At 45.9% G+C, this 17143-nt stretch overlaps 1 protein-coding gene across 17 annotated transcripts in view; it reads left to right on the plus strand.

Annotated features, from left to right (window-relative positions):
- The window catches only part of KALRN (kalirin RhoGEF kinase), a 694106-nt gene that overhangs the window by 517063 nt on the left and 159900 nt on the right, over positions 1 to 17143 (plus strand). For all 17 annotated transcript variants that reach the window (XM_055259658.2, XM_055259655.2, XM_055259656.2 and 14 more), the window contains exon 34: positions 9763 to 10009. In XM_055259658.2, coding sequence (XP_055115633.1) covers positions 9763 to 10009 — 247 coding nt within the window. The remainder of the gene's footprint in view (positions 1 to 9762; positions 10010 to 17143) is intronic.

The raw sequence follows: 17143 nt of genomic DNA on the forward strand, positions 1-17143 counted from the left end.
TATGATTACTGGATAAACAATATATAACATTTATTAAGCATGTAATGCATGTCAGGGTTTACCTGTGTTAATGTAATCCTTCCAATAACTCTATATGGCAGGAATTAATATGACTCCTACTTTACAGATAAGGAAAATGAGCCAAAGAGAGACTAATTAACTTGCTCCAGATGATACAAATAGTAGCAATTGAGACAGATTCAAACCTAAGCAGGCTAGCTCCAGACCCAGTAATCCACAGAAAGGGAAATGGTTACCCACATCTGAATAATTGAGGTTTGATGACATTTTGCACTTCTGTGAAAATTGTCTGGTCTTTGGCCTGGTTTCCTCTGAAGCTCAATTTTCCAGAGTTGCACAGTCCATACAGTAGACAATTTGCAGGAATGCCTGGGGCTTTCAGAGAAGCCCGTAACTTCTTATCTCTCTCTAACCATGAGTTGCTCTTTTTGACCTCAGGTTTCACCCAGCCACCTTTCCTCCCTCTTCTGTAGGTAGCCTTGGGATTTTCAGAATCATGTCTATGAGCTCTTTCCTCCTTCCAAAGCTATAGGGTGTGTTGCAGGAAATGCCTTCCTGTGCAAGCACAATCAAAACAGCAGTATAGACAGCCTTAGTTAAGCACAGAGGAGCCAGGAGATTCCTCCCTGTAGACAGGACAGTTGGACAGTTACCTCCAGGCCGAGGGTCAGTGTTGCAGAGGCAAAGTTGCCAGTGGGTTAATCCTCCCAGCCGCATCTCTATTGACAACTTGTATGGGTTCCCCAGGGGCAATGAGATGAAGATAGAAGGGAGGATACATACCAGTTGCTACTACTGCCTCTTCTTTCCCTGAGGAGAGTATGATTCTGCCCTTCTCACCCAAACTTGAGTCAGTGTCTAGTCTAGATGTTCTCTGAAGCCTAGGCAGGGAGTACAGAGATGAAGAACAGGCAGAGGCCAGGCACCGTGGCTCATGCCTGTAATTTCAGCACTTTGGGAGGCCAAGGTGGGAGGATCACTTCAGCCCAGGAGTTCGAGACCAGCCTGGGTAGCATGGCGAAACCCCATCTCCACTAAAAATACTAAAATTAGCCAGGTTTGGTGGCATGCGCCTGTAATTCCAGCTACTTGGGAGGCAGAGGCAGGAGAATCACTTGACCTGGGAGGCGGAGGTTTGAGAAGCCCCTGTGAATTAAGTTGGGGTTTTTAGTAGGCTACATGCTCAGTGGAAGCCAGCAGCACAACTTGACCAAAAGGCCCTCAGATTACATTCTCCTTTTTCAGTGTTGTTGTTCCATTTTCTGCAAAATTTCCTTGACATTATCTTGCAACTCATCTATGAAATGTTTCATTTCAGCCATAATATTTTTAACTTCTGAGAGCTCTTTCTCATTCTACAACTTTTTCCCTTTACGTAACACCTTGTTCTTTTTTCATGGATACAATATCCTCTCTTATCTTTCTGAGGATTTTATAGTGTTACTGATGTTTTATTGTCCTGCTTGCATTTTGTTTCCTCCGAGTTCTGGTTCTTTTTCTGTTTATTTATTTTGGTCTCTGTTAGAGAGGTTTTTCTGAAAAGTCTGGTAATCTATAGCTGAATATTCACATTTATGACTGAGGCACAAAGGCTGACTCAATATTCAGTGTAAAGGAAGGAACTTGTTGACTTAAAGTTCTCACTGTGAAGTGATCTGGCAGGGCACTGGAGGATTTGGGAGCAGAGAGGGATCTCTAAATGTCAGTATTTGAGTATCTGCACATCTTTTGGTTTCTCCCATGAATGATTCTAAAATCTCCCTAACATGTTTATATGTGGCTGCTAGCATTCTGCGATCCAAGAGAGACAAAGATACCAGCCATCTCTCCATTCTACATTTAAGCCTTCACTGAATTTCATTTTTCAGGAAAGTGCGCATAGGATAGAAGAGGGAAGGGGTCCCATCTTCTGTTTTAGCCCAACCTGTAGGTCCACCCTCAGTGCCATCCGGTGCTTCCCTGGGCCTGTCTGAGGGTTGTGCAGAGATAACTGGCAGGAACTTGAATCTCATCTTCTCATTCTACCAAGTCAGTATCACTCTTGCATCTGTTTTCTGTCATTAAAGAAAAAAAAAGTTATCAGCCGGGCGCAGTGGCTCACGCCTGTACATCTTCTCATTCTACCAAGTCAGTATCATTCTTGCATCTGCTTTCTGTCATTAAAGAAAAAAAAAGTTATCAGCCGGGCGCAGTGGCTCACGCCTGTAATCCCAGCACTTTGTGAGGCCCAGGTGGGTGGACACGAGGTCAGGAGAATGGCGTGCACCTGGGAGGCGGAGCTTGCAGTGAGCTGAGATCGCACCACTGCACTCCAGCCTGGGTGACAGAATGAGACTCCATCTCAAAATAAACAAATAAACAATTAAAAAAGAAGTTATCTTGTTTACTACCTCCAATTCTCTTTGTTCTTGTGGATTTATGTCTCCCCCCACTAACACCTTATGTTGTTTTTGTCAGGTTTAGGAATTCATGGAGATATAGCCACATGATTAAAGGGCAAGATAAATTTGGTTGAAAGGGGCTGAGAAAAAAATTTAACAGTTATCTGTAAGACACTAATAGGAATAGGTGGGCAGCCAATGGGAGAGCCCTCTCAGACATTGTAACTAGGCATCTCAGTTATATATCAGGCAATAATTCATGGAATTTATTCACTCACGCATTCAACAGATATTTATCACCTGCTGTGTGCCAGGCATTGCTCTAAACACAGGAGATATGACCATGAGCAAGACGGAATGCTCTGCTCTTCTGTATCTTACATAGGATAAGAGTAACACATAATTTATGTAAATAAGGCAACACATTAATGATAAGTGCTCAAGAAAATTCAATAGCACTGTGTTTTAGAGAGTCAATATAGAAACTACTGTACTTATCAAATATTAAAACTGGAAGCGGCCCTGGAGTCCAATTTCCTCATCTTAAAAATGAGGAAATTTAGGTATGAAGAAGGGAAGGGGCTTGCTAAGTGTCATACGTGGGTAAAATCTACACCAGCACCAAGGCCTCCTGATTCCCACTCCTGCATTCTTCCCACTATTAATTACTATGCAATTCGCAAGACCTGCAAGACCAGGGGACCATGGTGCTCATTTACACACCATGGGAAACAACTAAACCAAACAGCTCCTTCAGTTGCAGTTAGTAGAAGCCACAGTTCCAGCAAGCAAAGATAAAGTAAATTGTAAGCTTTAGCCTCTTAATTGGACCTGGCAGCTTCATGGGCTTCCAACATACAAACTGATGAAATCCCAGAGCTCCACGACAATGTTCCTAAATGCCCAGACATTGCTTTACGCATTTGCTAAAAAAAATTATAATCAATTCAAGATAAAAGCACAGCACTAAGTTCTTTTAAAGGAACCTAGTTTCTGGAGAACCCTTCAGAGTTTTATAGTAGGGCAAGGACAGACGTTTAGTAGAGGAAGGATTCGAAGCAGCTATACTAAAGCATCATCAGCAATTTGGGGCTTTCCTGAAGCTTCTATAGTGGTCCTAGAGCAAAATTGGAAACTGTCCATCCACTGCCCCATTTTTCCCCTCAAAGCGTTATGCCTCCTTGAAATATTTGCATTTTTCCCCATTACCTTTGTTGATTTGTTTTAGAGATTGTTATTGTTGATGTTATCATTACTTTCATTATAAAGCAGCCCTTATGTGAGAAACACTGGGCAATACTGGAGATTAGAAAGCCAGAGGGAAAATTACCCAGAGTGCACCACCCAACAATACCAGTGTTAACATTTCAACGAATTTTATTTCTGTTTCCTATGAATAGGGTTGCTAAGTTGTTGATGATGTTCACACAGTTATATATACAACTGTACATCTTGTCCTCTTAAAAAATTTTTTACTTTATATAAGTATTTAAGTTATTACAAAGCTTTATAAATAATCTAATGGCTGCATAATTAATTTCTCACTTAGTAGATATATCATAATTACTTAACCATTCCCTTCCTGTTAGGTTTTTTAAATAATTTCAACTTCCATGTTAGATTCAAGGGTTACACATGCAGTTTTGTCACCTAGGTATATTGTGTGATGCTGAGGTTTTGGGTACAAATGATCCCGTCACCCAGATAGTGAGCATAGTACCCAATAGGTAGCTTTTTAACCCTCATCCACTTCCCACTGGGTAGATTTTTATATTTTAGTATTGGGGCAGGGGGGCGGTGATGTTACTGTTGTAAAATTTTCCTCATTTGAAAAAGTGCTATTATGAGCATTTTCATGCTTAAAGTACAGCTGCATGTCACTCATGTGGTGCATCTCATCTTTTTGCATTTGGAAGGGAATCATAGTCTGCTTTGAGGTGTTTCATGGTAAGGGACATTACCTAATTAAATGAAATCACTTTCTGATGGAGGAATTCCAGGCATTAGCAGCAGGTGCAGGGCGTGTTGACGGGAGGAGAGAAAGACAGTTTTTGCACAGGAGTTGGCAGGACTTCACGGTGCCCTTGAAACCGTGCCAAGTAGATATGCTCCAGCTTTACATTTTTTGCCAGCCAGCTCTGGCCTCCTGTGAGGCTGTTCATATGTAGATTTTAATTTATGTGAACTTAGTGCCCCAGGCTGGCTAAGAGTTGTGGAGGAATCAGATGATCAGATGGAAGAAGTTGGAGGGCAGGCAGCCAGGGAAGGAGGAGGAGGTCGGACTTATGTGATGGGCGCTTTTGGGCACAGCTCCCCCTCTGTCAAGAGTATCAGATCCAAGTGCTCTGCAAGGCAGTGTCAGAAGTCAGTATTCACAGTTAGAAGGCTCAGTTGGCAAGTATTGAGGGCAGGTATCAGATTCTGGGGTAAGGGGGCTTCTTCATGTGGAAGCTTCCTGGAAAGCAACGCGGAATGAAGAGGCAAGAGTGAATCCTCATTTTGCATAAGGGAATCCTTGGTCCCACCATGCCTTTGTTTTTATCATAATAGGAAAAGTATGTGCTGATTCGAAGGTGGTCTGAGTCACCTTCCCTAGTGAGCCTCAGGGTCAGTTCTTCTAGTTAGGGCAAAACTCCATGAAGATTACTTTAAAAAAAAAAGGATTTATTTACATAATAATGTATATGCATATATACAGTTGATACAGTCTGTTATCAAACAACATGCCATCAAAATTGACGTTTAAAATTTCTTCTGTACTCCTTTCCTCCCGAATTTAAATACTAATTCACTAATATCTCCAGAATTTTTTTTTTTTCTTTGAGATGGAGTCTCACTGTGACTCCCACGCTGGAGTGCAATGTTGTGATCTCGGCTCACTGCAACCTCTCCTTCCCAGGTTTGTGCAATTCTCCTGCCTCAGCCTCCCGAGTAGCTGGGACTACAGGCGTGCACCACCACACCCGGCTAATTTTTTGTATTTTTAGTAGAAACAGGGTTTCAATATGTTGGCCAGGCTGGTCTGGAAGTCCTGACCTCAAGTGATCCACCCCCCTCGGCCTCCCAGAATGCTGGGATTACAGTCACGAGCCACTGCGCCCAGCCCAGAACTTATTTCTTAGACAATCATTTAGCTGTCTCTGCTTAAGGCACTATCCTAGGTGCTTTAATATTATCTCATTTAATCTTCACAACAAGCTATGAAGTAGGTACTGTCATTATCCCCATTTGACAGATGAAGAAATTGAGACAAAGAGGTGAAGTAACTTGCTCCTGGTCACACAGTTGGTGAGGAACTGCAGAGCCCGTGCCCTAAACGAGGCTATGCTGCCTTGGAGAATGGAGCTTTGCCTGACCCCTCAAACCAGAGACACAGAGGTGCACAAATGCAAGCTCTGAAATGACAACAGGAGAATTCTTCAGGGGTCTTGTCCTCACTCTCTGGATGCCATTGGGAAACTATCAGGGAATAACTGTGTCTTTTCCATAACATGAGGAAGCTCATATGGACAAGCTAGCTCACACAGTTTATACAAGAAGGAGGTTCAGTTAATCCCCAAATATTAATCATGTAAAAATAGAACTAAATGAAAATGATCATTTCTGGTGAATGTGAGAACTTTGAAAATGCAGATGGAGTTACAAAGCGTGGTTACGAAATGTCCCCTATGTATGTAGCGGTCCATGCTGGAAAGAAGCCAACACAGCTATCATTGTGGAGCTGGAGGAAAGTGAGGACAGGAGGAGCTCCTTCTGCCCCTCTGGGAAGCATCGCAGAGGGTGGAGGAGGCCGCGTCCACCCAGGGATTGGTCAGCAGGGGAACAGGCTCCACTGGGAATGGCCAGGACCCAGAAAGGGGAGAGACTGGGAAAGTAAGGACAAGGAGTTGGATGGTGACTCAGCAGCAGGCACTTGGAGGGAAGCCAGGCAGACGATTAGCATCAAGAAGGCTTAGCAGGCCTTAGGCGGGGTTCTAGGGAATTAGGCAGAGAAAATATCTGAGAGCTCCCGGGAAGGGGGCCAAGACTTAGGCCTGAAAGGCCAGACAGGGACTCGCTGCTGGAGTGGGAGCATACAGTGAGGGGAGTAAGATGAGAGAAGATTCCAGAAGCAGGGGTACAAGATCAGAGAAGAATCAAAAACATAACCTGAATGCATGCTGAGATTCTGTGCTGCCTACTCAGCTCCTAGCATCTCCCTGAGTAGGAATAACTTTGGTCTTAGAATCTTACCTTACAGCATCCCTGGAGGAGAGGATGAGAATGGACTGTTGCAGGAGCAGCTCTGCCTGACCCCTCAAACCATTTCCCCAGCACCCTCCCTTGTTGGCCATTCTTTGGAATTTGCTTCTTGCCAGGGTAGGGACCTGGTGTAGTAAATCTTTTTGATCAAGCCATTGAGGTGAAGTGAACCAGGATATTCATCATGTATTTGAACCATAATGGCTTTTGGGCTGCATCTAAAGCTTGAGCCTGGTTGTCTATAACGTGTGAGCATGGAAAAAATTACCCATTGATCTTGTTTCCACTTCTTCCTTTGTCTGGACTAGGCAGCCTACAGGAGGCAAACACCACCATCTAGTGGTGTATCTAGGCTTCTCGCCAGGAACTGTGTCTCGAATTGTAGAGAGACACAAGCCTGGTTTTTTATCCTCTCCCGTCCAGCCCATGGGTCTGATTGTAACCCACCCTAGAGGGAAGTGGGTCTTGTATCTGGGTGCCATGCTGGGCTGTTTGCAACTAGAGCTTCAGGCCCCTTCTGCTCTAACAGTCTGCAAAAGGACTACACTCATCCCTGGACTCAACCATGTTGCCCTGAAAGGGCTGCAAGTTGCATCCCCAGCTATGTGTGAGCTTGGCCTCAAGAAGCAACCCTGAGCCCCTGGCATTGTCAAAGAGGAGCAGCTCCACTGAGATGCAGAAGCTCAGTGATAGAGAGTCTCTCAGTTAGAAAGAATTTCAGTCATCTACGCTGGCATTCTACAGAGTCCATTAGTGAGGTGGAATCAAATTAGTGGGATGTCAACAGCAATCGAGAAAAACATAAAATAGAATGTCAGAGTGGAGCTTGTGTTTCAGTGATATATCTATTCACATGTAGTGTTCCCTGGTCAAAATATGAAATGTATTTCTTACAGAGCACTTTGGGATCTGAATCCCAGCACTTTGAGAGACTGAAGCAGGAGGATCAGTTGAGCCCAGGAGTTCAAGACAAACATAGTGAGACCATGTCTCTACAAAAAAAAAAAAAAAAAAAATTAGCTGGGTGTGGTGGTACACACCTGTGGTCCCAGCTACTCAGCAGGCTGAGGTGGGAGGATCGCTTGAGCCAGAGAGGTAGAGGCTGCAGTGAGCCAAGATTGCACCACTGCATTCCAGCCTGGGCTTCAGAATGAGACCCTGTCTAGGGGCAGTGGAAGGTATTCCCAGGCCCTAACCCAGGCCTACTGAATCATGATGTGTGATTGAGGGGTGGAGCAAGAGAAGGAACTGCTAGGGAATCTCCATTTTATTAGCTCTCTACATGATTTTTATGTATACTCAATGCCCAACCACTGATACTGACATTTCTGAGCTTGAATTTCCTGATGTATGAGATGGAGATGATAGTACCACCTGGTTATTGTGAGGACCAACTGAATAATTAATGTAAAGGTATTTTGCTAACTGTAAAAGTACTCTAGAGATTTGAGGTGTCTCCATCCCACAAAATCCTTCTCTATATGATGTTTTTAAGGAGGATAGCACCAGGAGAGTGGGGGAGTGAAGACTGCATTTAATGGGACCAGGAGAGTTAAATGGAAAAATATTTTCTTCTGTCTCCTTCCACCTTCTACCTTCTGTCCTGCAGATTTCCTGATTTGATCCCAATGACAGTCCTATGGGGACGTGGTTAGCACAGACTCCCTGCCCTGTAACTTGTGGTGATGCATATTGCCGACATCAGTCTGATGCATTATTTTAACCTTTTCAAGCCCCCTCTGACATCGAAGTCCCTTTAGTGGAAATTTCTCACAGTCCTGAATGCTGAGCTTTTGGTCTGGTGGGACTATTAATTATCTACTCACTGTGGCATTCACTGTGTATGCCATTGGGCAGAAGCTTCCCAGAATGCATGTGAAATGGCTACACAACATATTTGGACAAGTGCATTAATATGGCCACTGGTGCAGAAAATTTGGGCCCTGAAGGCTTAAATCAGAGATGCACAGACTGAAGTTGAATTCCTGGAGGTGGTGCAGGGACTTTGCCTCCAAACTGCTTTTGGGGTGAACTTTAGAGGATAGCAGGCTACCAAGCTGGGCCTCAGCCTCCTCATTCCTTCCCTTCCCTACCTGTCACTCTGCCTCTAAGTGCAGCTGCTCTTCCAAGAGGGAGACTGTACTTAGTTCTATGAGAGAAACTAATAACCGAATGGATTCTCATGGAAATATGAAGCCAGAAGAAAGGGGGGGAAGTGGGGCCAAATCCCCAAGGTGAAAAAGTGAGAAGTCTCAGCATTCAGCCAGTAGGGGTTGTTCCTGTCAACCCCTTTTATTGGTTCTGCCCCAGGATCAGTGAAGTAGGAAAATACCAGAGTGGAGCCAAGCCAGCATGGAGCATGAGGGCTGGGCGTATGTAAAAGAAGTGGCCCATCTTTCCTTCTGATTCTTCCTCCTGGTCCCCAGTGCCTGAGCCTTTGAGGCTATTCCCCTCCCAGACAGACATTGCTTTACTTCTGCCTTTGAATTGAAGCCCCATTCTTTTTGTAGTCCTCGTAGCCTCGATTTTAGGCTGATGGCTCCAGTAAGGGGTGGGGATGGGAGGTGTTGCAGGGGTTAGAAGGAAGGAAGGTTGTCTCTTCCATTATTCCCTATCATCTAGTGAGAATCTAGTGGGAGGGGTGACTTAGAATAGATGCCCATACAATAGGAGTCTGAGGGTGGTAGTCAGGGCAGGGACAGGGCACAGGGTAGAACCCTTGGAAGGAGTAAAGGGGCATACAGGGAAGGGGCTTAACGGCACAATTAGCTGAAGCTTGACAAAGGAATAATGAGCTCTAACGAAGCAAGAGGAATTAGAATCAAAGCCCTGGTTCTGGGCAGGCTTCAGACCGTGGCTACAGCTAGAAAGCCTGAGTGATTGAATAGCACTGTGCTAATTACATTTTTTTCTTGTTTTCTTTCCTGTTCTCAACTCTCCTTTTCATCTTCTGCCATCTCTCCGCCCTAAACACCATTTTTCCCCTTTATTCCCCTTCTGTTCCTCCTTACCTCTGCTCTCACACATCCTTCGTCCCCTCTCACCAACCCTCTCCCGTATTTCTCCCCGCTTCCTCCATGCCCTCCTGTTCTACTCCCTCCACCACCACCCTCCAAAGCTCTCTGGCGGATGTGAGCTGACGGTGGTCCTCCAGGACTTCAGTGCAGGCCACAGCAGCGAGCTGACCATCCAGGTGGGGCAGACGGTGGAGCTGCTGGAACGGCCCAGCGAGCGGCCCGGTTGGTGTCTGGTCCGTACCACGGAACGGAGCCCGCCCTTGGAGGGTCTGGTCCCCAGCAGCGCCCTGTGCATCTCACACTCCCGAAGCAGCGTGGAGATGGACTGCTTCTTCCCCTTGGTGAAAGGTAGGAGAACAGAGCGGGCGGGAGGCACAGACCAAGGAGGCCACGAGCGCTGGCCTGACTCTAGCTGAAGACCACCATGGAAGTGACCTATCTCACGGACCCGTTTTTACCCTGTGGGGTTTCTTTGGGACCTGATTGTGAAGTGAATGGGTTGGGAACTTGGAGAGGAAGAGCTCCTGAGTAACTGTGTGTGACTTTGGGAAAGTCATTTAGCCTTCCCAAGTCAGCTTCATCTTAGAAATGAAGGTTGAATTAAGTAACCTCTAAGATCTCTTCCAGTTTTCCCATCATATCACGCTACATTTGGAAAAGTCCTCTTCTACCTTTGGCCAAATATGGCTTAGACTCATCCTTTCTCCACTGACCCACTCCCCCTCCACAGCAACTTCTGGCTGTCTGACCCCCCACCAAGTACTCACATGCTGACCTGGAGACACCAGGCACACCCAGGGAGGAGCCACAGCTGAGTCAGATCTGATCCTGCCCTCAGCCCAGCCAGGGTTTGAGGTCCATGACTCCTTTGTGTGCCTTCAACAGATAAAGTATTCTAGCCTTGACTTTTATTGTATGTAAGCTCTGTGTTCCCTTCACATGCCTGTTTACTCACTTTTTCTCATGCCAGGGAGACTAAACTCCTCATGACAGTGTTTCTTTAGGGGTGGTCTCTGGATTAGTAATATCAGCATGCCCTGGGAACCTGTTAGAAATGCAGGTGCCAGCCTGGGCAACATAGTGAGACCCTGTCTCTACAAAAATTTAAAAATGCAAGGTGGCACATGCCTGTAGTCCCAGCTACTTGGGAGGCTGAGGCAGGAGAATCACTTGAACCCGAGAGGCTGAGGTTGCAATGAGGCTCCAGCAAGCCAAGATCACGACACTGCACTCCAGCCTGGGCAACAGAGCGAGACTCTGTCTCAAAAAAAAAAAATTTAAAAATTAGCTGGGCAAGGTGGTGTTCACTTGTAGTCCCAACTACTCAGGGCATGGTGAGGCAGGAGGATCACTTGAGCCCAGGAGTTTGATGCTGCAGTGAGCTATGATTGCATCGCTGCACTCCAACCTGGCTGACAGAGCAAGACCCCACCTCTAAAAATAAAAAATCAAAGTTAAAAAAAAGCCAGGTACAGTGGCTCACACCTGTAATTCCAACACTTTGGGAGGCTGGCTTGAGGCTAGGAGTTTGAGACCAGCCTGGGCAACATAGTGAGACCCTCAGCTCTACAAAAATAAAAAATTTTAGCCAGGCATGGTGGCATACACCCATAGTCCCAGCTACTCAGTGGGGGGCTGGGGCAGGAGGATCACTTGAGCCTGGGAGGACAAGATTGCAGTAAACCATGCGCACCACTGCACTCCAGACTAGGTGACAGAGCAAGGTCCTGCCTCAAAAAGTTTTTTTTAATTTAATTTTAAAAAAGAAAGAAACGCAAAGATCAGAACCCCCACTCCTCCAGAGCTGGTGGGTCCCAACAGTCTGTGTTTTAACAAGGCCTCCAGGTGGCTCTGATGCACATTTGAGTTTGAGATCCACTGATTTGTGAAGTCCAAGTGGCAGAGGCCTTGCAGCCAAGCATTTTACACTGAGGAAGCCAAAGTCAGGCCTTAGTTCTGGGCTTATTTTTGTAACTGGCCAGATAATCAGCAGCAGGGATGCCTTCTATGCAGACCTGTGCTAGATATTTCTAGGAGAGGAAGATGGGGATGAGGGTCAGCATGGAGACCTGCTGCAGGCTTCCTGATGGTTACTGTGAACTCAGAACATGTTTAAAACGCTCTGGTGTCTGGAGTGCCATCTGGTCTACCTCCAAAGCCTGACTTCCTTTCTTCCACTAGATGGCAACAGCAGGCTGCATTGTTTGTGCTGCATCCAGCCTTCCAGGGTTTCTTCCACCAGGAGAAAAATGTCAGCTAAAACCGCCGCCCTGATTCTCCTCGTGCCCTCTACTCCCAGTTTAGTCATTGCCTGCTTTCCCCCCTATCCTCTGAGGACTAAGGGGGGACTGTGTCAGGAAGTTGTGTGGGAATTTGAAATTACAGGCCCAAGAGGAAAATCAAGGAAACTCAGGAATCTGGTTCCGCTTGAAGTCTAGCCAAGAGGAGAACAGGTTACACAGAAGGTAGATTGTGAGGGTAAAATGAGGTAACGGAGACAAAACACAGCAGTGCCTGGCATTCAATGCACCTTAGTTGTCACGATAAGTTTTTGCTATTATATCATTTGCCATAGATTATCCAGCAAAATAACTACACACTCCCACAAGTCCAGTTGAGAGACGCATCTGCAGAGACGAAACCAAGCACAGCAATCCATTTGCCGCAAAAGGCTAACGTTCCTTGGATCCCCACATGTGGGTCGTTTTCATCAAGAGGGACTCAGCTTCAAGGGAAGACGAGATTTCCTGACCTAGACCTGGCCTCCTAGCCTGAGGCTGGGTAAAATGTGCACTCCCTCCCTGCTGGGGCTGCCACATGTGCAACTTGGCAGGAGCAAACCCAAGGTGGAAAATCAGAGAGCAGTGTCAGAGTCAATCTGTGATCCCGAGGCGGGAGGTGGAAGCATTCAGGGTAAGAACTGCACAGGACTAGGGATTCTGTCTACTATAGGACAGATTAGTGGAGATTTAACTAAAAATAGGAGCTGAAGACCCAGAATGGAAAATAGAGGCAAGAGACAAAGCTGGGAGGGAGGCTGTCATAGAACTTTCCAGCTAACTCTGCTAACCAGCATAGCTTCTTAAAGGTACCAGCAGTGCCTATCACCTATTTCCCTGGCTCTTTTTATTTCCAGCTTGGTTCCTGTTTCCCCAAGCTTAGGCCAGTTATGCTGAGCCTTCAAATGGCAACCTGTGAGGTCTTACTATCTTCTCACCCATGTGAGCTCTGAATACAGAGGTCCCCGACTCCCAATAGTCAAGGACCTAAGTCGACCAGGCGCAGTATCTCACTCCTGTAATCCCAGTACTTTGGGAGGCTGAAGCAGGTGGATTGCTCAGGCTCAGGAGTTCGAGACCAGCCTGGACAACATGGCAAAACCCTGTTTCTACAAAAAAAAAATTTAAAAATTAGCTAGGTGGGGTGGCGTGCACCTATATAGTCCCAGCTACTCGGGAGGCTGAGGTGGGAGGATCACCTGATCCCAGGAGACTGAGGCTGCAGTGAACCATGATCACACCACTGTGCTCCAGCCTGGGTGACAGAGTTAAAACCCTGTCTCAAAAAAAAAAAAAAAAAAAAGGACCTAAGTCTACATTCTCCATGGAGCATTCCTTATGCCCTCAACTAGACCCCATTTGAAAGTATGTGCAGTCATGCACATGGCCCAGGATCAAAACCCTTTCCCTCTCTCTCTGGGGTCTGCCCAGAGTGTTGGCCTTAGCTAAGACCCAATAAGCTGTTCCTTCTCTTATTCCAGCTGGCTGCCTGCTGGCAAGCCGCCTTTTCTTCTCTCAGCAGTAATTTGTCTCCAGTGGGTGCTTTACCTTATAAGTTATGCACAACTAGATTGAGAATAAAATGTTCCTCTGGGGTTTGTGGAATAGGACAGAATGGTCTCATCTGGTGTCAGGAGGTTGGAATCAATTCCTTTTTCAATTCCCATAAGAGAACTGGCCCTCTTAGCATTTGCAGAGAGCACCAAGTCAGCACTCTCGCAGGCTGTGTGAAGCAGGGACTATGTGTGATGGCTAAGCACCTTGTGAGTGCTCAGGCCATGACCATCACCCCGGAAATGGGGACAAAAGAACCACAGGATGGTTCTTGATGATCCACTAAAACAGGGTTCTCAATGGTGGCTACACATAAGAATCATCTGGGAGCTTTTCCAAATGACAATGCTCAGACCCCACCTAGAACAAATGGAATCAGAATCTCTGGATGGGGCCTGAGGGTCAGTATTTTCAAGTGTTCCATAGGTGAATCTAAGGTGCAGTCAGGGTTAAGAACCACTGCTCTAGCCCGGTCTCCTCTCTTCCAGGAGAACACTCAGGCTCAGGAAAGCAAGGTGACCTCCCCGAAGCCACAGGGAGTCTGTGGCCGAGCTGGTGCAGACCAGGGCTCCCAGCACCTGTTGGGCTTCTGGGTAGTGCTAGGGCTCCTCTCTGCCCTTCCCTCCTCTGCCTTCTGTGGGAGCAGTGGTTGGTTATTTCCTCCTGATATGTCTTGGTGTCATTCATGATGGGGTTGGTGAAAAACAGTGGGGCTGTGTGACAGAATTGGGGTGGGGCTGCCTTTCCTGCTACTTTACTGCTACTCTGACATCTTAGGGCTTCTCACTGGGATTGGGCCCTCCAGCCCTAGTCCTGCCTTTCCACAGTCCCCTCTCACTTTCACAGCAGCAGGTGGTGGAGGGCAGCACCTCCCAAGAGGCGAGCCTTTGTAGCAGTGGTTTCCAACTCTGGGTGCACCTTAGAAACCACCTGGAGGAGGTTTCTAAAAATACTGATGCCTCATACCCACCCCAGAACAATTACTCCAGCTGCCAAGGACCTGGACATCAGTATATTTTTAAGTTCTTTTGTGAAAAAAAAAAAAAAAAAGAAAAAAATTAGCCGGGCATAGTGGCATGCACCTGTAGTCCCAGCTACTCAGGAGGCTGAGATGGGAGGACTGCTTGAGCCTGAGGGTTCAAGGCTATAGTGAGCTGTGTTCACGCCACTGCACTCCAGCCTGGGCAAAAGAGTGAGACCCTATCTCAGGGGGAAAAAAAGAAGAAGAACAAACTTGGTGATTCTGATGTTCCCTTAGGGTTGAGAACCACTGCTTTGTGGACTCAGCACCCCCAGGGTGTCAAGCTTAGGAGATACTTAAAGATGTATTAGAAGGGTTGAGGGTTAATATCCAGATTATAATAAGAACTGCAACTCAACAACAACCAAAAACTAAATTTAAAAATGCACAAAAGACTTAAACAGAAATTTCTCCAAAGAAGATATGCAAGTGACCGATAAGTACATGAAAAGATATTCAACATCACTAATTATTGCTAGAAAAATGATAATCAAAACAACAATAACATGTCACTGCAAAGGATGGCTATTGTTTAAAATGTGCACACACAAAATAACAAGTGTTATGAGGAGGTGGAGAAATTGGAACCCTTGTATGCTGCTGGTGGGAATGCAAAATGGTACAGCTGCCATGGAAAACAGTATGGGATTCCTCAAAAAAGTAAAAATAAGATTATCGTATCATCTAGCAATCCAGCATCTGAGTATATATCCAAAGGAATTGAAAGCAAGGACACAAACAGAAATTTGTACACCCATGCTCATAGTAGCATTATTCACAACAGTCAAAAGGTGAAAGCAACCCCAGTGTCCAGCAACAGGTGAATTGAATATATACATACAATGGGATACTCTTCAGCCTTAGAAAGATAGGAAATTCTAACACATGCCACAACATGAATGAACCTTGAGGACATTAGGATAAGTGAAATAAGCCAGACACAAAAGGACAAATACTATATGATTCCATTTAAATGAAATACCTTGAGTAGTCAACTTTTTAGATGTAGAAAGAATGATGATTGCCAGGGGCTGGAGGGAATAGGGAATTAGTGCCTGTTAGGTACAGAGTTTCAGTTTTGCAAGATGAAAAATGCTCTGGAGACGGATGGTGATGACGGTTGCATGACAATGTGAATGGACTTAATGCCACTGAACTGTACACTTAAAAATGGTGAGAATGGCTTTTTAAAACGTATTGTTCCTGGGTACTTCTGCCCCAGGCTCCAATAACCAGTCTAGGTTCTTCTGTACCTGGCTGTACAGGACACCTGTGTTCCTTTTCCTGTGCACTTTCTTCCCTGGCTGGGGCTGAGGGTCTGGAGAAGCTGTAAGGAAATACCTCTCTGCTTATGAAACCAAGCCCAAGGCTTCCCCCCTGAGCCTCAGAAGCAGATGCTCTAGAGGAGAGGGGCAGTGGCCCATGGCACCCCTGACTTGCTCTTGAGGAGCCCTCTCCCTGGGGGCCTCCTGATGATTTCTGCTGTTACCACCTACCTGGCCTCAGGAACAGCTTCCCCATGCTGTGGAAGGTGGTGGAGAACAGTGGATAAAACTTGGGCTCTGAAGGCAATTACCATCAACAGCCTGAGAATGCTGGGCAAGTTTGATACTGTCAACCTGTGTTAAGTGTGTCACCAACTCACAAAAATACCTAACATTTACTGAGCTTTACCATGGGCCAGGTTCTGGGTTGCTTTAGTGCTAATAGCAATAATATTTTCCTCATCTTACAGATAAAGATACTGAGTCTTAAAGAGATTAGGTAACATGCTCAAAGTCACATAGCTGACAAGCAGTGGGCCTAAATTTGAACCCACACCTGTCCATTTCCCAAGGTCTCACTTTACCACTGTGTTCTACATCCTCCCAAGTCTGAAAGCCTTTGAGAGAGGCACTTTATTCTCCCATCTGACTTGGCTTGTTAGCCAGTCTAGCTGAATCTAAAGAGCATCAACCCCATTATAGTTACACATACCCACTTTCCCACTCTCCCTCTCACCTCTGGCCCCAAATGCCCCACTCTCCAGGTGGAGTGGCAGCAATCAGAGACAGATTTTGTCCTGTGGGTGCTTTGCCAACTAATAAGATTCTGATGTCCTCGGCTGGAGCTGAATGACTACAAGGAGCACTCTGGACAGCAGGCTGAGCTTAGTCCAACTCTGATAGTGGCCTGCCAACCCCTGGTGCTGGTCCAGCCTGTCCAACAGATTGTCTGCAGGATGGAAGTCCCCTGCACTTTCTGCTGCCAGGAGCCAAAACGCCAAAAAGTTCAGGCTCCTCTGCCTACTAGGAGAGTCCTCCAAAGGTCTTTCTCTACCTCTTACTTTTCAGTATAATTCTGCATTAGGAGCCCTACCCTCAGGTTTTTCATTTATTCCATAATGCCTAACATGGCTTCATTATGAGAGGCTAAAAAAATAATTGGAGGATGAATATTCCCTAGACATTTCCTTTCAGGTATGAAGTGACATGTTACAAATTGCAGCTTGCTGACTTACTTCATCCTACAATCCTCAATTGCAGGATTGAAGTACGATCCTTCAATCCTCTTCATTTGTATAAGATTGTACTTGTAATTGACTAGATGTGAGGTAGTCATTTGAGATTCAGAACTCACTTCCTCATA

This window comes from Symphalangus syndactylus, chromosome 21, assembly GCF_028878055.3.
Source record: "Symphalangus syndactylus isolate Jambi chromosome 21, NHGRI_mSymSyn1-v2.1_pri, whole genome shotgun sequence".
Classification (NCBI taxonomy): Eukaryota; Metazoa; Chordata; class Mammalia; order Primates; family Hylobatidae; genus Symphalangus; species Symphalangus syndactylus.